This window comes from Rhinatrema bivittatum, chromosome 1 (assembly GCF_901001135.1).
Source record: "Rhinatrema bivittatum chromosome 1, aRhiBiv1.1, whole genome shotgun sequence".
NCBI classification, from domain to species: Eukaryota; Metazoa; Chordata; class Amphibia; order Gymnophiona; family Rhinatrematidae; genus Rhinatrema; species Rhinatrema bivittatum.
In genome coordinates this window covers 46669937-46696706 of record NC_042615.1, presented here as the reverse complement: position 1 = coordinate 46696706, position 26770 = coordinate 46669937, and the positions used below count along the sequence as shown (strand labels likewise).

The following is a 26770-nucleotide window of genomic DNA, read 5'->3' as shown; positions in this document are numbered from 1 at the left end:
GCCTGAGCAAGTCACTTTATCTCCCACTGCCTTGGGTACCCACTTGGACTATAAGTTCTCCGGGGATGGAATTTATCTTACCAGAATGCTTATCACCATTGTACACTGCTGTATACATCCAGTAGCACTGTAAAATGATAAATATATTTAAGACTTGTTTGCTGTTTTACTATGCAGCCAGGGCTTTTTCCCTTGAGGCAGACCACTCAACATTCACTGCTTTGGACAACTTTTGAGGGTCAGACAAGTGGTTTAAACATTTTTGTAAATAACATCTTTTGCCCTCTATCATGTCCTTTGGTATTAAAGAACTGATTTACTAAGGCTTTTTTCGAATTCTCTGTCTAAGGGAAAACACTGTGACTAATGTCAACTTATAGATTGAAGCCACCTAGAGATTGGTTAATATATTTCACTGTTTTTTACTTACTATCTCTATTATTACTTTAACCTTTAACTTGCCTGGTAATACAACATGACACCTATTCACTTTGTTTTTATTTCTACATATGAAACATGTCAGAAGTATTGCTTCCCTGCATCTGAAGTAGAGAGTTTGCAGAGTCCAGTGGGCTTAGGAACTTTGAACAGAAGGCAAAGCTTGTAGTGATATTGACTGGCTTAGGCTTGCATGTGCCCTTCTATGGACACCGAAGCACAAGAGTATTCTGTATCATGGCAGCTGCTAACAGCATTCTGCCATCTGAAACTATAAGAACAAAAGACTTGCCACGCTGGGTCAGACCAAAGGTCCATCATCAGGATCCCAGAGGTAGAGAAGATTCCAAGCTGCTTATCTCAGAGATAAGCAGTGGATTTCTGCAACTCCACTTTAATAATGGTTTATGGACTTTTCCTCCAGGAACTTGTCCAAAACTTTCTTAAATGCAGCTACACTAATAGCTTTCACCACATCCTCTGGCAATTAATTCCCGAGCTTAATTATGCATTGAGTAAAAAAATATTTTCTCTTATTAGTTTTAAATGTATTAACCAGTAACTTAATTGTGTGTCCCCTGGTCTTTGTACTTTTTGAAAGAGTAAACAACTGATTATTTATTTATTTTTAACTTTTATATACCGTCGTTCCTGTAATAGTATACAAATCACATCGGTTTACAATGTAACTGCAACATTCGCTCTGGGGCGATACAGAGAACAGGGGTGACAATTAACTGTGGAAGGGTCATAACATAACATTTAACATTTACTAGTTCCACTCCACTCATTATTTTACAGACCTCGATCATATCTCCCCTCAGCTATCTCTTCTCCAAGCTGAAGAATCCTAACCTCTTTAGCCTTTCCTCATAGGGGAATCGTTCCATCCCCTTTATCATTTTGGTCGCCCTTCCCAGTACCTTTTCTGATTCTGCTATTTCTTTTTTGAGATGTGATGACCAGAACTGCACTCAACACTCAATATTAGGTCGCACCAGGGAGGCACAGAGGCAACATGATCTCTGTTTTATTCTCCATTCCTTTCCTAATAATCCCTAGCATTCTAGTTGCTTTCTTGGCTGCTGCTTTACACTGAGTAGAAGATTTCAATGTATTTTCAACGATGACACCTAGATCCTTTATCCTGAGTGGTGACTCCTAATGTGGAACCTTGCATTGTGTAGCTATAATTTGGGTTACTCTTCCTTAAGTGCATCACTGAACACTTGTCTACATTAAATGTCGTCTGCTATTTTCATGCCCAGTCTCCCAGTTTTACAAATTCTTCTCACAACTTATGAAGGTTAATGGTATTTAGGGATGTGCAGGCCCAAGACTTTTATTTTGGTTCTTTCTTTTTCTGGTTTGTTTAAGTATTTTTTGGTTTGGTTCAATTACCAAACTGAAAACCCCCCCAATGACATCCCCCCCCCCCCCCCCAAACAAAACAAAAATTGAAACGCCCCTCTCCTTCTTCTAACCCTGCCCCTGCCCCAAGACAAGCCTCAGGAGCTAGGCCCAGCCGGAGCCTCCCTGTGCCCCTCTAAATCTCCGACAGCCATCAAAATCTTCTTTTCTTCATCCTCCCAAGTCCTCTGCATTCCCAGGAATAAACACAAATTCTCTCTTCAATAATTCCAGTTACTTATAAAGCTTAGACATGGCTCTAGGACAACTCATCCCCTGTTCTTAGGCAGACATCGTTTCCTCAGGCCTGCATTGAAGTTCCTAACAGGCATAGAGATGTGAATTGTTTTTGTGATCTTGTCGTTCTTCATTTTTCGGCCGCCGCAGGAAATGTCTTTTTTGAGGTTTGGGTCTTTTTTCGCGAAAAATCGTTTTTTGAGTTAGTGCGCGCTAACTCCCAGTAGTGCACACTAACAAAAATCGTTAGATTTTGTTACTTTTTGTTAGTGCGTACTAATCCGAAAAATGAATTTTCGCGAAAATCGGGAAAATCCCGATCGTTTTTCGGGCTCCCCGAAACATGCCAAATTGGACAATTTTGTTGAAATTTTCCAATTTGGCAAAAACGAATGCACATCTCTACATAGTACTCCCTTCTGGTCCTGCAGGCTTCCAACACAATTCCTTCTTACTTTCTCCAGACTCCAGTTTTCATAACTTTCCAACTTCTCCAAACTTCCACTGAAAGCTTGTGAAAGCACCCTACTCCTCTTAGCATGTCCACAGATCTGCAACTGAAAACACCAAAATTCATCCAGTAGACACATTGGTTAGGATTCTCCTTCTAGCTTCAATCTCCTCCAAACTCCACACAACTCCTCCCATGTCTCGTGGGAAGCATATTTTATACTCCCAGATTTGTACATTCCCATTTAAGGGAAGGTCCACTTTGTCCCTCAAAACAAAATGGCCATCACAACCCTTATCCTCCTGTTGAACTTCCTATTCCAGCAAATTCCCCTTGTAAAAGCTTAGCACAACCCTCCATAACACCTCTGAACCAGGGGCGGATTGGCCTATCGGGGGATCGGGCATCCCCCAGCAGGCCGGTCGCTCCAGTCATGTGGTCTGCCGTGCGCAGCCGTGACAGAGCCACGCTTGGCAGATCACATGACGTGTCCTGGGCCGGCCTGGGTGGCGAATACCCGGGCCGGTTGTCCTCGGGAATCCACCGCTACTCTGAACTCTCATTAATCTCCCCATGCTGACAAATTACCTTTGAACACATAAGTCACATTCTTTTTTCATTCCCAGGGTACTAGCTCGCGGCCAGTAGGGCCAGAGAATGTTTTAGCATTGTGTTTACCTGCCAACATTTTCATCATTATCTCTATGGCCATGATGTAATTACAGCAAAAGTTGACCATAAGCTGTTAAAGCGCCTTCTTCAATAGCCTTCTTCAAGAAGCGCATAGCGGGTGCTCCCAAGTAACTTCAGAACAATCTGCTTACATTGCAGCATTACAATCTTGATGTGGTTTATAAAGTGTATATTAGTGATACACTTAACAGAGCTACACCAGAACAGGATCAGCAGTCCAGTGTAAGGCCTGAACCAGGGATGGTGCTAGTTTTTTGCTGCCTTGTGTGAACAATTACTGAGCTTCCACCCCCTCCCCGTCCATTCACTTTCTGTCCCACCAAAAAAAAAAAAAGCCCAGCTCCCTTCATTCATACAAAGATCTTATACGCTCATTTGCCTAAGATGGTTGAACACAAAGGAAGAACGTGCAGTCCAGCAGCAAGAGGGGGGCTTTCCAGTCTTTTGCATTGAGTGTCACATGTATGATTTTTTACCAACCAGAGAGAGATTGTATGTATGCACTCGGTGCAAAGAGCTCCTGGCTCTCAGGGAACAAGTCTGATCTCTGGAGGCTAGAGTAGCAGACTTGGAGGAGCTGAGGGAGACAGAGAGGTACATTGACGAGACCTTCAGGGACATAGTAGCCAAGTCCCAAATCCATTCTGTCAGCCCCAGTGCTGCCTTGGATCAGAAAGGTCTTCCAGTAGGAGAACATCACCCTGGTGTAGCAGGAAGTGATCCTGTAGCAAGGACCTGCTCTCCAGGTGATGTATTGTCCTCTCGCACGGAGGACAAATCTCCCAGGGCTACTGCCCAGGAGGGAAGGGTTAGGCCGGCCATCATAGTTGGTGATTCAATTATTAGAAATGTAGATAGCAGGGTGGCTGGTGAACGTGAGGACCGCCTGCTAACTTGCTTGCCTGGTGCGAAGGTGGCAGACTTCACACGTCACCTAAATAGGATTATAGACAGTGCTGGGGAGGAGCCAGCTGTCGTGGTACATGTGGGCACCAACGACATAGGAAAATGTGGGAGGGAGGTTCTGGAAGCCAAATTTAGGATTTTAGGTAGGAAGCTGAAATCCAGAACCTCCATGGTGGCATTCTCTGAAATGCTTCCTGTTCCACATGCAGGTCCCCAGAGGCAGGCAGAGCTCCAGAGTTTCAATGCGTGGATGAGATAATGGTGGAGGGAAGAGGGATTCAGCTTTGTAAGGAACTGGGGAAAATTTTGGGGAAAGGAGAGACTTTTCCGAAAGGATGGGCTCCACCTTAACCAGAGTGGAACCAAGCTGCTGGCACTAACTTTCAAAAAGGAGATAGAGCAGCTTTTAAACTAGAACAAGGGGGAAAGTCGACAGTCACTCAGCAGTGCATGGTTCGGAGAAATGTATCCTTGAAGGATACTAATGAAACAGGAGAGTTAGGGCATCTCAACAGAGAGGTTCCATTAAAAGCAAACATAGTTCATATGCCTATATGTAAAAAAATCACCAAAGCTAATGATTTCCGAATTATCCCAAACAACTGAAAAGCAGGTTGTTAAAACAAGCAAAAAACACACTTTGAAATGTCTGTATGCCAATGCCAGAAGTCTAAGAAGTAAGATGGGAGAGTTAGAGTGTATAGCAGCAAATGATGAGACTGACATAATTGGCATCACAGAGACTTGGTGGAAGGAGGATAACCAATGGGAATGTGCTATATCAGGGTACAAATTATATCGCAATGATAGGGAGGATCAACTTGCTGGGGGTGTGGCACTTTATGTCCGGGAGGGTATAGAGTCCAACAGGATAAAGATCATACAAGAGACTAAATGCTCAGTAGAATCTATATGGGTAGAAATTCCATGTATGTTGGGTAAGAATATAGTGATAGGAGTTTACTACCATCCACCTGGACAAAATGGTCAGACAGATGATGAAATGCTAAGAGAAATCAAGGAAGCAAACCAATTTGGCAGTGCAATAATAATGGGAGATTTCAATTACTCCAATATTGACTGGATAAATGTAACATCAGGACTTGCTAGAGACATAAAGTTCCTAGATGTAATAAAAGATTGCTTCATGGAGCAATTGGTTCAGGAACCAACAAGAGAGGGAGCTATTTTAGATTTAATTCTTAGTGGAACGCAAGATTTGGTGAGAGAAGTAATGGTGGTGGGGTCACTTGGCAACAGTGATCATAACATGATAAAATTTAAACTAATAACTGGAAGGGGGACAATAAGTAAATCTGCAGCTCTAACACTAGACTTTCAAAAGGGAAACTTTGATAAAATGAGGAAAATAGTTAGAAAAAAACTGAAAGGGGCAGCTGCAAAGGTTAAAAGTGTTCAACAGGCTTGGACATTGTTTAAAAATACAATCTTAGAGGCGCAGTCCATATGTATTCCGCGCATTAAGAAAAGTGGAAGGAAGGCAAAACGATTACAGTCATGGTTAAAAGGTGAGGTAAAAGAGGCTATTTTAGCCAAAAAAACATCCTTCAAAAATTGGAAGAAGAATCCATCTGAAGAAAATAGGATAAAACATAAGCACTGTCAAGGTAAGTGTAAAACATTGATAAGACAGGCGAAGAGAGAATTTGAAATGAAGTTGGCCATAGAGGCAAAAACTCATAATAAAAACTTTTTAAAATATATCCAAAGCAAGAAACCTGTGAGGGAGTCGGTTGGACCATTAGATGACAGAAGGGTTAAAGGGGCTCTTAGGGAAGATAAGGCCATTGCAGAAAGACTAAATTAATTCTTTGCCTCCGTGTTTACTAATGAGGATGTTGGGGAGATACCAGTTTCAGGGGTGATGAGTTAGACGAACTGAACGAAATCACTGTGAACCTGGAAGATGTAGTAGGCCAGATTGACAAACTAAAGAGTGCAAATCACTTGGACCGGATGGTATGCATCCTAGGGTTCTGAAGGAACTCAAAAATGAAATTTCTGATCTATTAGTTAAAATTTGTAACCTATCATTAAAATCATCCATTGTACCTGAAGACTGGAGGGTGGCCAATGTAACCCCAATATTTAAAAAAGGCTCCAGGGGCGATCTGGGTAACTACAGACCAGTGAGCCTGACTTCAGTGCCAGGAAAAATAGTGGAAACTATTCTCAAGATCAAAATCGTAAAGCATATAGAAAGACATGATTTAATGGGACACAGTCAACATGGATTTACCCAAGGGAAGTCTTGCCTAACAAATCTGCTTCATTTTTTTGAAGGAGTTAATAAACATGTGGATAAAGGTGAACCGGTAGATGTAGTGTATTTGGATTTTCAGAAGGCGTTTGACAAAGTCCCTCATGAGTGGCTTCTACGAAAACTAAAAAGTCATGGGATAGGAGGCGATGTCCTTTCGTGGATTACAAACTGGTTAAAAGACAGGAAACAAAGAGTAGGATTAAATGGTCAATTTTCTCAGTGGAATGCCTCAGGGGTCTGTACTTGGACCGGTGCTTTTCAATATATATATATAAATGATCTGGAAAGGAATACGACAAGTGAGGTTATCAAATTTGCGGATGATACAAAATTATTCAGAGTAGTTAAATCACAAGCAGACTGTGATACATTACAGGAGGACCCTCCAAGACTGGAAGATTGGGCATCCAAATTGCAGATGAAATTTAATGTGGACCAGTGCAAGGTGTTGCATATAGGGAAAAATAACCCTTGCTGTAGTTACACGATGTTAGGTTCCATATTAGGAGCTAGCACCCAGGAAAAAGATCTAGGCATCATAGTGGATAATACTTTAAAATTGTCGGCTCAGTGTGCTGCAGCAGTCAAAAAAGCAAATAGAATGTTAGGAATTATTAGGAAGAGAATGGTTAATAGAACAGAAAATGTCATAATGCCTCTGTATCGCTCCATGGTGAGTCCGCACCTTGAATACTGTGTACAATTCTGGTTGTCACATCTCAAAAAAGATATAATTGTGATGGAGAAGGTGCAGAGAAGGGCTACCAAAATGATAAGGGGAATGGAACAGCTCCCCTATGAGGAAAAACTAAAGAGGTTAGGACTTTTCAGCTTGGAGAAGAGACGGCTGAGGGGGGATATGATAGAGGTCTTTAAGATCATGAGAGGTCTTGAACGAGTAGATGTGACTCGGTTATTTACACTTTCAAATAATAGAAGGACTAGGGGGCACTCCATGAAGTTAGCAAGTAGCACATTTAAGACTAATCGGAGAAAATTCTTTTTCACTCAACGCATAATAAAGCTCTGGAATTTGTTGCCAGAGGATGTGGTTAGTGCAGTTAGTGTAGCTGGGTTCAAAAAAGGTTTGGATAAGTTCTTGGAGGAGAAGTCCATTAATGGCTATTAATCAATTTTACTTAGGGAATAGCCACTGCTATTAACTGCATCAGTAGCATGGGATCTTCTTAGTGTTTGGGTAATTGCCAGTTTCTTGTGGCCTGGTTTTGGCCTCTGTTGGAAACAGGATGCTGGGCTTGATGGACCCTTGGTCTGACCTAACATGGCAATTTCTTATGTTCTTATGTGACAAAAATTGTCCTAGATAAGGATGATGAACTCACAAATGGGAACGCTTGTCTGTCTGGCTGCTGGGTTATCTCCTCGTAGTGTGAACGAGAGTAATTGGGCAGACCGGATGGGCCAGCTGGTCTTTGTCTGGCATCCTCTGCTGTGTTACTATGTTGTTCTTTTTCTACTTGTACTGCTGAAGGCTCTGATTCTCTCAGAGCCAAGATAAGCAGCACTAAATCCAAGGAATCAGGGATTCTTAAGTGTCAGGGACATCAAGTTCACATGGGAGCTGGAGGTCACTAGGTACTCTACTATCTGGGGCAGACTTTGTAATAAAATTGGATGAGTGGCTCAAACGTCAATAGGAAAAAAAAAACACACTTACAGTGGGGGAACGACAGGTAGACACAGATGTGATGGTTTAATAAGGTCAGTTTCCCTATAGGGAACTAGGCTTAAAAGTGCAAAAATAACCAAAGAAAATGTGGAGAAATAAAAACCTTGACTTTCCAAGATGGCCACTGGATCCTTGATCATTTCAGTTGACAGGAATGAAAAACTGGCCTGACTATTTTTACTGGACAAGCTGGCAAAGTCAAAGTACTTTGCCAGCTTTGTATCTATGAACTTGTTGCTCTGATTTCTTTATGAAAAGCAGGCCTGTGACCCTATGAATGCAATGGTGTAAAACCACAACTGGAAAGAGCCTTCGGTTAATCATCCTCCCCTGCCCGCCCCCCCCCCCCTCCCACAACTTATCTATTTGCAGCCGCTCCAGCCCAGCATTCCCTCCTGGCCACAGTGGAGGATCCAAGACTGCGCTCCCTTCTTTGGCAGTACTGATCCTGGCACAGCACCCCCTCTAGACTTCACACTGGCAGGATTCTGTGGCCCCCAAAATCCTGGCACTCTAGGCGACCGCCTAGTTTGCTGAATGGAAACACTGGCCCTGCGACTGGATTAGTCTGCTCAGAGAAAAAAACCCCCAAAACAATGGACCCCCTAATCTGCCAAAGATCAGCAGCTCTCTGTGCTCTCACCACTACACAATACTGTCCCTCTGTCAAGAAAGGGCTCTAGTCCGTGCGTATGGAAGGAGGGGGAATTACCTCTCACGGCCCAGTCATTTAACCTCTGGTTAAAGTTAAAACTGTGTCCTCTGTTCGATGACAAAGAAATCGAAGGACTGCAAAACAATTCTATCCACATATTCACAAATTACTTCACCAACAACGATAAATGTGTAGATTGTGCTTTTGTTTTTCTTCTTCATCTGAATTAAAGAAAGACTCCTGGCGTCTCGAATCCCATATACCAGAATGCCTTTGAATAATTCTTATGTCAGTCTAGCCGAACGTATCCCGGCCCGCCAAGAATCCTAATTTCTTGCTAACAGAACTCTTTTTGGTTCAACAGACAGATACACATGACAGTCCCAGAGGCTGGATCGCTTCTTTAGCTTCGCTTAGAGAAAACCCTTCTCTAATTGCTTAGCGATTGCAGGCGAAACATTCCTAAAAATGTTCATCGGTTACAATGACTCGGTATAGTCTCTCTGTCATTGCATACCTGGAAGTTACTTGGAGACCATGTAAAATATTCCCTTTCATTCCTTCCCAGTTCTGCTAGCCCTCTCCTGCGCGAGAGAGAGCTGAGAGCCCACGAGGAGACGTAGCGGGCAGTTACAATGATTTAATTAATGTACTGGGCACAGTTTCTCTTTAGACAGGAGTTGGTTTTTTTTGCCAGAGGGCAAATGGAAGATCCACAAAAGGGAAGGCTCCTATGGAACCGCAGCGCGGTGAGAGAGGTGCAGGAAGAGCTGCAGGGTCACTAAGGGTCATGCCTATTATTCTTTTAAATTATTAGCTGGGTCCGCTAGGTCTGGACAGGCTGTCAAAATGATGGGGCTGGCTTCTGGGAGAGGGCAGGTGTTTCATCACAGCTGGAGAGCATTCTCATTTTCTTGCAGGCCTCAAGACAGTTCTGATAGATTTAGCACAGAGGGAGGCTCAGTGGTAATTTTCTGGTAAAAAAAAAAAAAAAGTCGAGCCAAGCGGTGGTCTGCGACGGGGAAAAGAAAGCAAGTTCAAAAAGGCTCCAGGTTGGGAATGTGGGGTGTCCCTGCCAAACATTGCCGTTGGGAAGGCCGTTCATTTCAACCTCTTTATTTAACTGCATAGCTTCTTAAACTAAAGGACAGTTGCAGAACCAAAACATTATGGCAAAAGCTGGGTCGAAAACCTGCACTGCACTACATGTTTGGCTGGATAAAAAAAAAACAGTGGTAGTGGTGCTGGGAGGGATCCAAATGCGCACAGAGACTGGATGCACGCAGAGGGCATGCACAGTCACCCTACAGGCAGGCAGGCGACGAGTCAAAACGTTTACCTTTACCCCATTCACACAAAAGGCTCCATGTCTGAGTAGCCGGAAAGCAAGAATGGAGGCCGGCTGACCTCAGCGCTGTCACATTGCATTATGGCCATTTTGCAGCAGTATATATAATCCTAAGAAAGAGATTATGTGGAGAGGTGAAAAGTGCAGTCAGGAGGTACATAAGAACATAAGAAATTGCTATGCTGGGTCAGACCAAGGGTCCATCAAGCCCAGCATCCTGTTTCCAACAGAGGTCAAACCAGGCCACAAGAACCTGGCAAGTACCCAAACACCAAGAAGATCCCATGCTACTGATGCAATTAATAGCAGTGGCTATTCCCTAAGTAAACTTGATTAATTGCTGTTAATGGACTTCTCCAAGAACTTATCCAAACCTTTTTTAAACCCAGCTACACTAACTGCACTAACCACATCCTCTGGCAGCAAATTTTAGAGCTTAATTGTGCATTGAGTGAAAAATAATTTTCTTCAATTAGTCTTAACTGTGCTACTTGCTAACTTCATGGAATGCCCCTGGTCCTTCTATTATCCGAAAGTGTAAATAACCGATTCACATCTATTCGTTCAAGATCTCTATCATATCCCCCTCAGCTGTCTCTTCTCCAAGCTGAAAAGTCCTAACCTCTTCAGTCTTTCCTCATAGGGGAGCTGTTCCATCCCTTTTATCATTTTGGTTGCCCTTCTCTGTACCTTCTCCATTGCAACTATATCTTTTTGAGATGTGGGACCAGAATAAGTGATAAGTGTCCACAAAGCAAGCAGAGGGAACAGGGATCTAGAGACAGCGCCTGGGACGGGGAGGCAAGGAGGGAAAAAGAATGAACATGGGAAAGCGCACAGGGGAGAAAGAGGGGCACAAGGAAAGGGGCACAAGGAGCAGTGAGAGAACATTTTGGAGAAACCCAGCAAAAACTCAGCATGAGGCTTTTATAGTGAATCCAAAACAATCATTAGAAATCCAACGCAGAGATGGCGCCCTTCCAGAGTTCTCTGAATGCGTTGTCAAGGAAAGAGATGGTGGACAACCAGAGAGGAAAGAATTTCAATAGTCAAGGTGGGAGTGAACAGAGAAAGGTCTCTTGGTAGCTAGAGAGGTGAAAGAAAACAGGGTAGCTAGGGTGAATGCTCCAGGGGTGGCAGTGATAAGACTTAGCAGCACCAGAGCCCTGAGAAGAGAAAGAGGGCAACTGATGGAAGAAAATGTCAAGATCTGAAACAAGGGAGAAACGGATATCAAAAAGGTGCAGCGGAGGCCAAATGTGTAGGGAGAGTACTAGACAGAACCTGGGTAGAATGAGAGAAAAGCCACCTGGTATGCAGTCAGGACAGCTGAAAGAACAGAGTATTCCCCCCATCCTGCCCAACTGCTGTACCCCAGCTCCTTAACATTTGCCAGTCCTGTGATTGCTCCAATTCGCAGAATATTTGCTATCAGCAACTTGGAAGGTGCCTTACTCTGCCTGGGGATTGTGCATCCTGGTGGGAGAAGCAGGTCTGATCCTCCACTGGGTGGGCTCATCCAGGACCTTTCTTCCATATTCCCCGTAATACGTGGTAGGATTGATTTGGTTTCTCTGCCATTCATACCTCCAGCTGGCTTGGGCATTGTTTCGGATCTCTGCTCTATCACGCTGAAGAGGTCTGTGGGCCTGCCTCACAAGCCACTCGTGCTCGTGGTAGGGCAATATGAGAGAGCTCGCCATAAATGCCGCCGACCCGGTGCCGACGCCTTCATGGACTTGACTTGATTACCTCACATTTACAAACATGATTTAATAAAAACCCAGCCCCGGTCTGCCTGCAGAAGGCAAGCGCCGCCGCTCTGTTGCGGGATCCTGGGCCCGTCGCTTAGCAACGGGGGTCACGGGAGCATTCACAGGAGTCACAAGGTCTTGAACATTGCAAGCAGTGTTGCCAACCTCGCTTATTTACCGCGAGATTGGGCTTCTTTTCCTAGTCATTCGCGGGTTTTTTTTTCCCGATTCGCTGGTTGCTTTTAATTGGGCTATTTTTTCTGCCAGTCGCGTTTTTTTGGGCTTGTTGGGCGGGACTTGTGCTCTGATGTTACAGTGATTGGCTGCTGCTGCTGCTGCGATGAAGCCTGTCCATAGCAGGCACACCCTATCCCTATAAGCCAATCAGAGCAGGATTCAAATAGTGAGCCGCAAGCCTTGTTGATGGATACCTCGCGAACACATTTTTGTTGGCAGACCTGGAACAGGAAGGCCAGCAGCACGGCATTGGAGGGCAACAGCAAAGGAATCTTCAGACTGTGCAGCTACAGCCAGGTATCAGGAGGGGAGGAATTAGTATGTTGGGAGGGGGGGAATGAGAGTGTGGGGGGCCAGAGATGTGCTCGGAGGGGGGTGGGGAGAGGGGAATGAATGAGAGTGGGGGGGGCCAGAGATGTGCTCGGAGGGGGGTGGGGAGAGGGGAATGAATGAGAGTGTGGGGGGCCAGAGATGTGCTCGGAGGGGGGTGGGGAGAGGGGAATGAATGAGAGTGTGGGGGGCCAGAGATGTGCTCGGAGGGGGGTGGGGAGAGGGGAATGAATGAGAGTGTGGGGGGCCAGGGATGTGCTGGGAGGGGGGGGGGGGAGAGGGGAATGAGTGAGTGTGTTGGGGGCCAGGGGATGTGCTGGGAGGGGGGTGGGGAGAGGGGAATGAATGAGAGTGTGGGGGCCAGGGGGGGTGGGGGAGAGGGGAATGAATGAGAGTGTGGGGGCCAGGGATGTGCTCGGAGGGGGGTGGGCAGAGGGGAATGAATGAGAGTGTGGGGGCCAGGGATGTGCTGGGAGGGGGGTGGGGAGAGGGGAATGAGTGAGAGTGTGGGGGCCAGGGGGGTGGGGAGAGGGGAATGAATGAGAGTGTGGGGGCCAGGGATGTGCTGGGAGGGGGGTGGGGAGAGGGGAATGAGTGAGTGTGTGGGGGCCAGGGGATGTGCTGGGAGGGGGGGGGGGAGAGGGGAATGAGTGAGAGTGTGGGGGGCCAGGGATGTGCTGGGAGGGGGGTGGGAGAGAGGAATGAGTTGAGAGTGTGGGGGCCAGGGGAATGTGCTTGGGAGGGGGGTGATGGGAGAGGGGAATGAATGAGTGTGTGTGGGGCCAAGGTGTGCTCGGAGAGGGGAATGAGTGAGTGTGTGTGGGCAAGGATGTGCTCGAGAGGGGAATGAGTGAGTGAGTGTGTGTGTGTGGCCAAGGATGTGCTCGGGAGGGGACATGGTGAGTGAGTGTGTGTGTGTGGGCCAGCAATATGGCGGGAGAGGGGAATGAGTGAGTGTGTGGGGGACCATGGATGTTGCTGGGGATGTGATTGGAAGAGGGAAATGAGACGTGAGGTGATGTGTGGGTGTGTGGGCAAGGGATGTGCTCGGCGCAGAGGAATGAGTGCTGAGGGGGGGCGGTATTATCTTATTTCCTAGCATGTAGCAGATGGACTCAGGACCAATGGGGTATAGTGTACTTCTGTAGTAGTTGGAGACGGATCAGATTTCAATCTGAACGTCAGCCCCTACTACATATACCCCCTGCCGGAAGTGCAGCTCCTCAGTATTTTCAGTCTCCAAAGCAGTTAGGGACTATCTGCACGCTCTCTGAGCGTCTAGAACCAAAATTCAAGGAAAAACCAAATTTAAGAAGAAAAGTTTACCTTGAAGACTAGCCCCGCCTCTCCTGAGGTTGATACCCTCTGGGTCACCTTCCCCAAGTTGAGATTCCTTTGAGGTGAATTTCCGTGGTCCCTCAGAGGTGAGCCTCGGTCCGGTGGCCAAATCTCAGCAGGGACTTAGCCCCTGATTTCGGGCACGGTTGAGAGGCAGCGGGTGCATTCCTTGAACGCGGTGATGAAGGTATTTGCCCTCTCCCCCCGGAGACCGCCCGGGACGAAACCGGGAAGCGCCGAAGACAAGGTAAGGTAGAAATCTTCTATGTAAACGGTCTCCGAGGATCGAAGAGGCCGCCGATCGGAGCCAGTGCTGCTGGGTTGATCCACCCTAGCAGGGCTAGGCCCCAGCTGTTCCCTGAGGGTCTACCCACGTGGAGACCCTCCGAGGAGGTCGCCATCTTGACCCTATTCGCCTCGCCGTTCAACTCGAGCGCACAAATTGAGCTAGGCGCACAAGTCCCTTGTGCGCATAAACTTAGGCGCACATAATACCTCACGAGCATAAGTTGCGCGCACGGAACAAGGCGCATATCTGCGGCTAGGCGCACATCTCTGCGCATATCTGAGGCGCACTGGAGCGCACAAGAGCTCACGCGGCCACAGTCATGGCACCTCCAGAGTCAGGCATAAAAGTGCAAGGCCTCTGCCAAGCATACCACATCAGAGCCGCACAGAGCGAGGAGGCCGACGCCCTCTCCGCACAGTTGGAGGAGGCCCTGGGAGATCCAGGCCAGGGCCGTTCCAGCCAGGGCCCAATGCTAGCTCTTCAGGGGGCACCCCGGACCTAGCAGGCCCCAGGGAGTCCACCCCGCACTCGGGGACTCCCAGAGAACCGGCGCCCCTCAACTTAGACCCAGCTTCGATATCCTGGGTGGAGCTGTTCAAGGGGATTCACGCCTTTGTCAGGATGCAAACTGAATCCCGGGAGGTCCAGCCATAGGCGCCTCCGGAGGACCCTCATGCCCCAGGACCCTCTAGGCCTAGGCACAGGTCCACACCGTCCAGAAGTTCCGCCTACGAGGACACAGACCACTCTGAAGAGGAAATTGAGCCCCTGGAAGAAGGGGAACTCCCCCCGGGGACAGAGCCACACCGAACCATGAGACGCTTCTTCACAAAGGATGAGCTCCCGGACCTAGTATCCCAATGTCTAACGGAACTCGCTATCCCGGGCCAAGGGCCCTCAGGGGAACCTAGAATGAACCCCCTGCTGGAGGGCCTTCGTCAGACGTCTCGCCATTTTCCTCTCTTACAGGCGGCACAACAGCTAATTGACCTAGAATGGAATGCTCCAGAGTCCTCATTCAAAGGGGGTCCAGCATTGTCGGCCATGTATCCCCTGGACCCAGCGACCAAAGAACTCCTGGTGTGCCCTAGGGTGGACGCCATGGTCGGAGCGGTCGCTAAGCGCACTACCATCCCAGTGGAGGGAGGAGCGGCGCTCAAGGACGCTCATGACCGGCGCCTAGAAGCAGTCATTCGAGGTTGCAGCTCTGTCCCTTCAGATTGCGGCCTGCTGCACCGTGGTGACGCGGGCCTGCCTAACTCAAGCCAGGAACAGCACCCCGGGAGAGGACATGGAATCAACTCTGTCCTTTCTCACCGACGCGGCTTCCGATCTAGTGCGTACAACAGCCAGAGGAGTCTTGTTCACTGTGGCAGCCAGAAGACAGCTCTGGCTCCGAAATTGGTCGGCAGACGCCTCTTCCAAGACGAGTCTATCAAAGATGCCCTTCAAAGGATCCCTCCTCTTCGGCAGCGAACTAGAGAAACTGGCCAACAAATGGGGTGACTCCCCATTACCGCGCCTGCTGGAAGACAAGACGAAGAGAAACCAGCGTCCCTTCCACGGATCCGCCAGAGGCAGAAGCTCACAGCGCTTCAACCCTTTCAAAAGCAACTATCTAGCACCCGGCCCTACGAGCAGGAGCCAGTCCTTTCGGAACAAGCACACCAAGAGAGGAACCAGTGCGGGTGCAGGCTCCGGCCGCACCCCACAATGAGAATCAGCCGACCCATCCAAGGGAAGATGCTATAGGGGCAGACTAGCCTTATTCTACCGCATATGGGTCGAGATAACTACGGACAAATGGGTCCTGGCCATCATCCGGGAGGGGTACTACCTGGACTTCATTTGAACTCCTCCCGACAAATTCGTGGAATCTCCCTGCCACGACCCCCTCAAGAGGGCGGCAGTGGAAGCTACACTGAACAGGCTTCTGACCCTCGAGGCCATAACCCCAGTGCCTATACGGGAAATGAATACTGGACATTACTCCATTTACTTCATCGTACCCAAGAAAGAGGGCATATTCAGGCCCATCCTGGACCTCAAGTCGGTCAACCGCCACCTAAGGGTTCCCCGCTTCCGCATGGAAACCTTACGATCTGTCATACGGGCAATACAACCAGGAGAGTTCCTCACATCCCTGGATCTGTCAGAGGCCTACTTACACATCCCAATGCATCAGGAACACCAGCGCTTCCTACACTTCAAGGTCCTGAATCGTCACTATCAGTTCCGGGCACTACCCTTCGGGTTAGCCACAGCATCCCGGATGTTCACCAAGGTAATAGTAATAGTGGCGGCAACACTCGGGAAGGAGGGAATCCTCGTTAATCCCTACCTGGACGATTGGTTGATCAGGGCAAAGTCACCGGAGGAAAGCCACCAAGCAACCAGCAGAGTCATAGCACTACTGGAAAGCCTAGGATGGGTAGTCAACATAAACAAAAGCTCCCTACAGCCCACACAGTCGCTGGAATACCTAGGCATCCAATTCGACACCAAGGAAGACAAGGTCAGCCTGACCCCCGCGAGGAGGTCAAAGCTGCGGGGCCGGCTTCAGACCTTGCTGAGCGTTCCTCGTCCCACAGCATGGGATTACCTGCAAGTCCTCGGACTGATGGCGTCCACGCTGGAAGTAGTGCCATGGGTGCGAGCACACATGAGACCTCTACAGCGCTCACTTCTAACGTGGTGGAGTCCACGGTCCCAGAACTACACCGTACGCCTTCCACTCCCGGGCAGCGTCCGGACCCAGCTACGGTGGTGGCTGCAGAACAGCCACCTGAGCCGGGGATCAAGCCTATCCTCCCCAACCTGGACCCTGCTCACCACAGATGCCAGCCTACACGGATGGGGAGCACACTGCGAAGAGCTGACCACCCAAGGGCAGTGGAACGCAGAAGAGGCAGGATGGAACATCAACCACCTAGAAGCGCGGGCAGCCAGATTAGCCTGCCTGCAGTTTGCCCACAGACTTCGAGGCAAAGCGTTCTGAGTGATGTCGGACAACGCCACGACGGTGGCCTACATCAACCGACAGGGTGGAACCAGAAGCCAACAAGTGTCCCTAGAAATAGACCTCCTGATGGCGTGGGTGGAAGCAAATCTCCAGGAGATCTCGGCCGTCCACATTGCCGGGAAAGACAACATCGCGGCAGACTTCCTCAGCAGAGAAAGTCTAAACCCAGGAGAATGGAAACTGTCATCCACAGCCTTCCAAATGATAGTGAATCGGTGGGGGATCCCAAACATGGACCTTCTGGCAAGCAGATCCAACGCTCAAGTACCCAGATACTTCAGCTGCAGACGGGACCCGCAGTCCCAGGGGATCGATGCCCTGGTACAGCCCTGGCCTCCGGGGACCCTTCTATACGCCTTCCCGCCGTGGCCCTTGCTGGGCGCAATCATTCACAAGATACAGCGACACAGGGGACTAGTTCTCCTGGTGGCTCCGGATTGGCCAAGAAGACCCTGGTACGCAGACATGAGAAGACTGCTGGCAGGGAACCCACTACCCCTGCTGCCGCACAGAGACCTGCTCCATCAAGGCCCGATCCTTCACGAGGACCCGACTCAATTCTCGCTTACGGTCTGGCCATTGAGAGGGCTCGACTGAGGAAGAGCGGATACTCGGGGGCAGTAATAGATACTCTCCTCCGAGCACACAAGTTCTCCACATCTCTAACGTACATAAGGATTTGGAGAGTCTTCAAGGCCTGGTGCGAAGACCACAACGTCAAGCCACGCCCCTCCAGAGTTCCAATGATCCTGGAATTCTTACAGAATGGGCTACAACAGTGTCTGTCCCTCAATTCCATCAAGGTACAGATAGCAGCATTGTCATGCTATGGCTCCAGGAGCGAGGGCAACAGCATAGCCTCGTACCCGGATGTATCACGCTTCCTGAAAGGAGTCAAACACATTCGCCCACCTCTAAGATGGACGGTACCTCTGTGGAACCTCAGCCTCGTCTTGGAGTTCCTAGCGGGATCCGCCTTCAGACCCCTCCGAGGCCTATCTCTCCGTCTGTTAACCTTAAAGACAGTGTTCTTGCTGGCCGTGTGTTCGGCCCGCCGCATCTCGGAGCTACAAGCACTGTCCTGCCGTGAACAGTTCTTCAGATTAACCCCGGGGTCCATCCAACTACGCACAGTTCCCTCCTTCCTCCCCAAAGTGGTCTCACACTTCCACCTCAATCAAACCATCGCACTACCAACGATGGACGGCGTGAAGAACTCGGGAAAAGACCGTAGCCTACATCACCTCGACATCGGCAGACTCCTAGCCAGATATTTGGAAAGGTCGGAACCGGTACGAAAGACAGACCACCTTTTCGTCCTTCACAGCGGAAAGAGGCAAGGGGAAGTGGCCTCGCGGACAACCATTGCCCGCTGGATCAAAGAAGTCATTAAGGCGGCCTAATTAGAAGCAGGAAAACCACCACCTCTACAAGTCAAGGCCCATTCAACCAGAGCCCAGGCGGTGTCCTGGGCAGAGACTAGAATGCTGTCACCTGCGGACAACTGCAGAGCGGCAACGTGGTCCTCTATCCACACTTTCTCCAGATTCTACCGTCTGGACGTACAGGCTCAGGAGGATACGGCATTTGCAAGGACAATTCTAAGTGGACCCCGGGCAGCCTCCCACCCAATTCGGGAGTAGCTTTTATACATCCCATTGGTCCTGAGTCCATCTGCTACACACTAGGAAATGGAGAAATTACTTACCTGATAATTTCGTTTTCCTTAGTGTAGACAGATGGACTCAGCATCCCACCCTGGGCTGCCCTGAGGCATTGTGCCAATGAGTTACGGGTAAGCCATGTCTTTATTTACCTAAGACGTCCACCCTGCCCGGTGTCGACGCTTTCCGGTTGAGTACACTGGCAGTCTCCAGCTATAGTCAACCAATCAGTTCAAGTTAATTAAGTTTAATCGAGTTTAAACGTTCTAACAAGTTAGTTAAGTTTAACCATAATATGAAGTTAATCAATCAGTCAGTCACATATATATCCACAATGCTTTTCAAGGAAGAATACTGAGGAGCTGCACTTCCTGCAGGGGGATGTGTACTAGGGCAGTGATGGCTAACCTATGATACGCGTGTCAGAGGTGACCCACCGAGACTTTTTGCTGACACACGCAGCCTTTCGTGGACTATCGGGAATTTTTTTTTTAATCGGCTGCACCGAGCCTTTAAAACTAGTTTTTTAGTATCCCCCCCACCCTCCAGACCTCTCCACCTCCCCAATGCCCCCGGGCGCAGCGACAGGCAGATAGGCAGGGCCACGGCCCGAAGAAAAAGATCATGTTTAAACGCGCTGATGCTCCTCCTCCTTCCTGCCTGTGCGGCCCCGGAAGTAAACATTGCCGGAGCCACGTGGGCTGGAAGGAGGTGAAGCATCGGCGCGTGCAGAAGAGGAGCAGCCCTTGCGTTTACGGGCAGCCGCGAATCCCAAGTCGCAGCGGCCCGAGAAGAGGAAGAGGCCTGGTAGCAGGGCTGCCGCAGAGCCCATCCTGTGACGACCCGCGAAGAGGAGTCCCAGAGGTGAGAGAGAGGCTGAGGGTCTGTAGAGGGAGGGTGGGTGTGTGTGTGTGCGTGTATGAGATGAGTTGAGAGATTGTGTGTGAGAGTGAGGACTTGAATGTTTGCAGAGACAGCATGTGGGAGTGAGAGAGAGCCTGTGTGTGTGAGTCAGACAGCATGTGCCAGTGAGAGACTGTGTGTGTGTGAGAGAGAGAAGAGCATGTGAGAATGAGAGCCCGTGTGTTTGAGGGAAGAAGATGGAGAGAAAAGAAACAGAAAAAAAGACAATATAAAAGGAATTGGCAAAAAAAATAAGAAAGGAAAGGTGGGGAAAATAAGCCTGTGACCAACCAATTAGAAAATGAAGATCAGACAGCAAAGGTAAAAAAAACAAAATAAATTACTTTTTAGTGATTGGCACATGTACTCTTTGGGAATGTGCAAGAACAGCACTTTCTCTATGTGGATCTCACAATGTACGAGATCAGCATGGAGAAAATGGAAGCCCACGGGGCCTGCACAGAGGAGGCAGCAGAATGGGCATCAGTGTCAGTAGCAGCAATCGGCGCCTCCCCAATAGCCATGCGGCAGCAGTGACACTGGCAGCAGAGGAATGAGCGAGGTTCTGAGGTTGCTGGCAAAAGAGAGGGGAGTCTGCCTTTAGTGTGTGCATGTGAATGAATGGGACTCTGCATGGGGGTGTATGTGTGTGAATGCATGGGTGCCTGCATGAGAATGAATTGGTGCCTGCCTGGAGGATGGAGCGGGAGTGGTGTGAGAGTGACTGGGAGCCTGCCTGGGGTTCAGTATGTGTGTGTGTGTCTGTATGTGAGGGTAAGCTAGTGAGTGTGAGAGCATGAGTGTGTATGAGAAAATCCAGGGGAGTGAGAGTTTGGTGGCGGGGGAGAGAGTGTTTTAATTGAAGATTTAGCCAATGAAATTCAGCAGAAAAAAGTCACTAAGCAGGTAAGGTAAATAATTATTTGTTTTTGCTTTATTAATAAATACAGAACATATATTAAAACTGTAACTTTTTGTTATTAATATTAGAACATAAGAAAATGCCATACTGGGTCAGACCAAGGGTCCATCAAGCCCAGCATCCTGTTTCCAACAGAGGCCAAACCAGGCCATAAGAACCTGGCAAGTACCCAAAAACTAAGTCTATTCCTTGTAACCATTGCTAATGGCAGTGGCTATTCTCTAAGTGAACTTAATAGCAGGTAATGGACTTCTCCTCCAAGAACTTATCCAATCCTTTTTTAAACACAGCTATACTAACTGCACGAACCACATTCTCTGGCAACAAATTCCAGAGTTTAATTGTGCGTTGAGTAAAAAAGAACTTTCTCCGATTAGTTTTAAATGTGCCCCATGCTAACTTCATGGAGTGCCCCCTAGTCTTTCTACTATCCGAAAGAGTAAATAACCGATTCACATCTACCCGTTCTAGACCTCTCATGATTTTAAACACCTCTATCATATCCCCCCTCAGTCGTCTCTTCTCCAAGCTGAAAAGTCCTAACCTCTTTAGTCTTTCCTCATAGGGAAGCTGTTCCATTCCCCTTATCATTTTGGTAGCCCTTCTCTGTACCTTCTCCATCGCAATTATATCTTTTTTGAGATGCGGCGACCAGAATTGTACACAGTATTCAAGGTGCGGTCTCACCATGGAGCGATACAGAGGCATTATGACATTTTCTGTTTTATTAGAGCTACAAATATCACAAAACTATGGATTTTTCTAGAAGTGACACACCACCCGAGTTATGCTCTGTCTTTTTATGAATTTTGACACACTGAGTGCAAAAGGTTGGCCATCACTGTACTAGGGGCTGACGTCAGATTGAAATCTGATCCGTCTCCAGCTGCTATCAGGAGTACACTATACCAATTGGTCCTGAGCCCATCTGTCTACACTAAGGAAAACAAAATTATCAGGTAAGTAATTTCTCCAATTTGTTCTACTCCACTTGATTTCATCTATTATTTTTTTTTCTCATTTCTTCCCTGTAGTTGATCACCTTTTATAAAAAAAAAAACAACCCTTATTTTGACAAAAAGAAAGCTTGTCCATACCTGCTGACTACAGGTAAAAAAATGTGACATGGAAACTTGTAATGCTATTTTTCTTATTTTTCTACACCACTTTTGCTTTCCTCTAATTTTGCCTTTTTTTTTCTCTTTCGTTTCTTCTCCCTGCAGAAGATCACCTCTGTAAGAAAGCCAGTCTATACCTACTGTTTCCGTCCTTGGCTGCTACACTACTAAATGGTTTTGATCTACTATGGCTACAGTAAAGAACTGGGCTAAATACAGTAAAAAGTACTGCAAAGCATGGGAAGAGGAACGTGAACTAAAAGCATGGATTCAGCCTGTTTTCAGCAATGAGAATAAGGCTACGTGCAAATTTTGCAAGTGTGACATTTGTGCACATCATGCAGACCTTCTGCAACATGCTAAAACAGAGAAACATGCAAAAAGCTAAGCTCCTTTGTCATCTATGCGACTCACAGACATTGGTGTTTCAATTTCACGTGTTTTGGGGCTTTTTTTGGGCTTGTTTTTTTTGGAAAAAAGTGCTTGTTCTTTCATGAAAACCTGGCAACCCTGATTGCAAGAGAGGCTTTTGGGGAGGGCGTGCCGCCTAACTCTGCTGAGCGCTCGCCTGGGGCCAGCCCTGACCTCAGCTCATCCTAGGAGATCCATGCAAACTGGCCTCAGGAAGCAGCCCGATAGGAGGGGATCGCGGTGAGACGGCTAAACGGACAGACAGAACGATGGCAACTGAAGCGGCTGCCTTGGAAAGATCAGAGCTGCAAAGATGGGGGGGGGAGGGGCTGACCTGGTTAACCTCGCCAATGAGGGGGCTCAAACAGGCTGCTGCCCTCGGAAGAGACGCGCGACGCCTTGCACACCTGTGGATCTCCCGCTGATGGGCATCCTCTTCTCTGCATTACACTCCGCCCCGAAGGTTTAACCTTATCAGTGGCTTCCTGTCCCAGAGCATCCTGTGTATATATATATTTTTTTTAAATACCGAACACAGCGGCTGCAGCTTGAGTTTACCTATTACGTTTGATGTCCTCCCTAAGTATCCATGCTGAAGGTGCACCTCATAAATTAAATGGTGCTAATGGAACAGACGAAAGAATCTCTTATCGGTTCTCATTACGTGTTCTCCTATTATCTTTGGTGCCACTGGCCATTCGTTACATGCCATTCACTCGTTACACCATACAGGTTAGACATTTTTTTTTTCGTCTCGCAGTTTCCTCTGGCTTCTTTTTTTGAGCTTCCGGCGCGGTCAGAACAGGGCCTGGGATGTGCCAGAAGGTTACATTCACAAATACACGGAGATCCCCCGCCCCCAATAAAGCTTAGCCCGGTTATCACAGTGATAGTCCACAGTCGGGAGGCGGTGCACCTTCCTTCCGGATTCCTTCAATCATAGATACTAAACACAGCCACAAGGTGTCACTATTGTGCGATGACTGATGAATGACCTCTCTCCCCTCACCCCACCTGCTCCCGCAGAGCTATGAGCTCTATCTTCCCAATATCCCCAGGCCTGGCTGAACCGGGGAACGGGAGTCTAGTGCTGTGAGCTGAGAACATGTCCCTCCGCAAGGCAGTGCTTAGCACTACTCCCAACCATTAGGTTGCCTCCTAGTTCATGCCTTATAATGCCTGGGATGGTGTTTGCCACATTGCTTTGTTACTGGGTCATTAAAGCCGTCTTATTCTCGTGAGATAAAGCACATATGGAGAAAAGAAAGTGTTGCTATTTCTGGTTTGATAAGCTAAATTTAATTTAAAAGTAATATTTATAGGCAGCAGTTGACGCTCACACCATATACAATGCCTTTGGTATTCCAGATATGTCAGTTATATCCAGTCATGTGTTAACATGGAACATATGTTATCTGCAGAAATAAAGAAGACTGCTGGGAGGCTTGTAGAATTATTTTCTGACAACAGAATTTCTGTTTGTTCCTGTTTATGTATCGCATGGAGCAGATTATGTGTGCACATGCACATACAGATGCTACCAAAGAAATGCTGAGCCTCAGGCGTTATTAGGTGATTTATATGTATGCACAGGCTAAGCCTATATATTAGAGAGGATTGCCCTCTCCTTACTCTAAAATGACATCCTCCAATTCTCTCCATTTATTCCTCCATTCATGCTTTTTTCAAATAACAAAAAGCCTGATGTTGTAGAGGAGACCATAGCTCATGTGTCATTTACGCCCATCTAGCACTTGTGGCTTTTGTGTATTCAAGGCGGTTTTCAAGGAATGCAGTTTGTTTTTTTTATCAGGACCAATACAGCTAGTAGAAATCTGCGCAGCTGGAAAATTTAAAAAAAAAGCAGGATTGTGTGGCAGAACTTTTAGAGAGTAAGGAGCATATACTGTCCATCTCAGCGTTTTCCAATCAGTATGCCAATCAAACTTGTTCAAGTGTGCCATGGAAAAGTCGCCACTGCCTGATGTTCATGTGGCACCAATGCCATAGAAAGTACACGAGGTTAAAGGTGCTGAAAGGGTTAATAGTAAAAATGCAGGTTTCCTCTTTTATGGAAGCCTTGAGGGGTTGTAAGCAGTGTATCAACATCAGCTGGAAGCGCACAGGATGTGCATGGGGCAAAAGGTTAATCTGACGCAGGATAGGAATATTCCCGAGCTCCAGGTCAGCTATATATCAGGAGCTGTAACCTGCTTTCTTGACAGATAAGGGGGTCCATCCCCTGAGGGTTTTGGTTATGGAACAAAGGTGATAAAAGACCATGACCCTCCAGAGTCTGGGGCTGTTTCAGATTGCACAGAAAGAGTGGAATGGAACTGTGATCCTCACGCAGGATCTCAGAAGGAAGGAGCAGGAGTGCAGGGATTTTCCCTTAAAAATCCCTAGCAGCTTGAAAGCAGAGAAGAAATAGTGAGTGCAATACAGCCTTGAGTTTGGAATTTAAAAGATAAAATCTGCACTTAACTGAGGCAGGAACTTTTCTGGATCAGGAAGCCAAACTGTGACAGAGGGAACTTGTTTTGGGGCTCGGAGGATCCTGATGCTCCACCAGAAGGATTTTTCCTTGAGCTGAGCAGGATGTTCTTGTGAGCAATTATTTTGCTATCTGAAGAAACCAGAGAGAGGACCAGGCTAGGGGTGCCAAAGCTGAGGAAAGAGGAGAAACAAAGTAACCAGGACTACTGTATTGTGTAAGAAGAAATGTGTTATTTCATGAGAGGAGCTAAGATTTCTGGAACTGTAATTCTGTTTGATTTCTACCTGAACTGTCACTGTTGTCATATTTGATTCTGAAGATTCTGCAGTAAACTATTTATTATTTGGAGCACAACTTGAGTCTGGAGAGTGGTTTGTTTGTGTGGAGTGTTCTTAGCCTGGTACTAGCCCTGCATGTTATCCTGCCCTCAGCTCATGGCCAGACCTGGCGCGACCGGGTGTGCAAGCCATGCAATTACACGGGGTGGCTCACCTGATGGGGTGGCAGCTATGATGAAAGGGGGCCCAGGAAAGGGATCAGCGAAAGGCCTATGTAGCCGCCGATGAACCCCTTCCCATCGGTGGAGGAAAAATGCAGAAGTCTGTGCAGCCGCCAGTGGTTCCCATCCCACTAGCAATGGAGGAATACAGATGCCCCTGCCATCAACAGTGGAAGCAGCAGAAGAAAACAGGGACCGCGTTCTGCAATTCCTCCTCTTGTGCTGGCCCACCCCGCAGCACTCAATATCCGCGGTGCTACTACTTCCTGTATCGTCATCTCGCAATGCACGAGATGAGCATACAGGAAGTGCTAGCACTGCTAGTGTTGAGCACAGCAGGCCAGCCTGGACACATGGAGGAGCCACAGAAAGGACGCATACAGCTCTGTGGCGGGATGAATCCTCCTCTCTTCCAAGAACGAGGCATCAGGTGGCGGGCAGTGGCAAGAAAGACCTGTGGACCCTGCCTGCAGAGGTTGTGTGGGAATGAAGCCTGCATCAATTTAAAGGCAGAGGATACCCAAGTAAAAGCATTAAAAATGGGTAAAAGAGAGCTTTATATAGCGACAGGGCAGATTTATTACAATCTAAAAGTAAAATTGTGGAGTCAGAAAACAGCTTAGCCACATGCATCACACAATATTCTCCACTACCAGTCGACAAATCATCAAAAGTATCCGTTCCCATTGGTCTCTTATACAAACTATTGAAGGTTTTCAGGGTATGGACTTCAGAATGGCTTATTCTTGCAATCAAAACTTTAGAGAAAGTCTATGTCCTGCATTATTAGTGGAAGATAACAAACAGCAGACCACTATCGATAGAACCAGACCTTTTGGCCATTATAAATGCGGACACTGTGCCATCTGTTCTCAAACTCTGCAAATTAAAGAATTTGTTAACATAATAATTCAACAAAAATATATATTCAGACATTTTTACCACCTGCGCATCGACTCATGTAGTTTATATTATCATCTGTCCATGCTCCCGTAATTATGCGAGAACATTCAGACAGTGCATCCGTGAGTATAGGAGTTGCATTAAAAACAACAAAGAAAATGCACCGATGATTGCTCACTGTGCAAATTGTAATCATTGTTTTGAACAACTGAAGTGGTTTGTGACAGACACAGTCAAACCTCACATAAGAGGAGGAGATCGGGCACGTAATCTATATAGAAGAGAACAACAGTGGATATTTAGAGTGCAGAATGAAGAACAACAAGGTTTAAATAGCCCCTTCACCAGCTTCACTCTCTGATTACAAACGATCACTCCATCTATACAAAAGTACCACGTTGAAAATCAAAAGAGACTACTATGCCCGGTAGGTTCATCATCTCTGCTTTGACTCAAAAGCTCTTTTCGCCTTCGTTTCCAGCCTCACTAAACCTATCACCACAGATATCCCACCCGAACAAGCCCAGACTAAAGCAGACGAACTGGCTCTTCATTTCAACAAAAAAATATCGGCTCTCCTTAATCAGCTGATTCCAAACACTACGTCTCCAGTTAACACATATCTCCCCCAAAATAAAGACATCCAGCTTAATGCCTTCGAACCCATCACAATCACAGAGATACAAACGGTATTAAAAAGAATGAAACCGTCATCACACCCATTTGATCAAATCCCTTCCAAAATGCTGCTTCTCATCCCAGACACAATAG

At 47.4% G+C, this 26770-nt stretch overlaps 1 protein-coding gene and 1 long non-coding RNA gene across 3 annotated transcripts in view; one reads left to right on the top strand and one right to left on the bottom strand.

Annotated features, from left to right (window-relative positions):
- LOC115091544 overlaps positions 1-12021 on the bottom strand; it is a 91406-nt gene extending 79385 nt beyond the window's left edge. Inside the window, exon 1 of one of the 2 annotated variants that reach the window (XM_029601758.1) lies at positions 11568-12021. In XM_029601758.1, the coding sequence (XP_029457618.1) occupies positions 11568-11815 (248 nt within the window). In that variant the 5' untranslated portion in view covers positions 11816-12021. The remainder of the gene's footprint in view (positions 1-11567) is intronic. The other variant, XM_029601815.1, reaches the window with a different exon arrangement.
- A 236-nt stretch (positions 12022-12257) lies between these two features.
- On the top strand, positions 12258-24951 carry LOC115091470. Its single transcript, XR_003856735.1, has 3 exons — positions 12258-12400; positions 21606-21681; positions 21795-24951. It is a non-coding gene; the product is annotated as an uncharacterized LOC115091470 (long non-coding RNA).
- The last annotated feature ends 1819 nt before the right edge of the window (positions 24952-26770 follow it).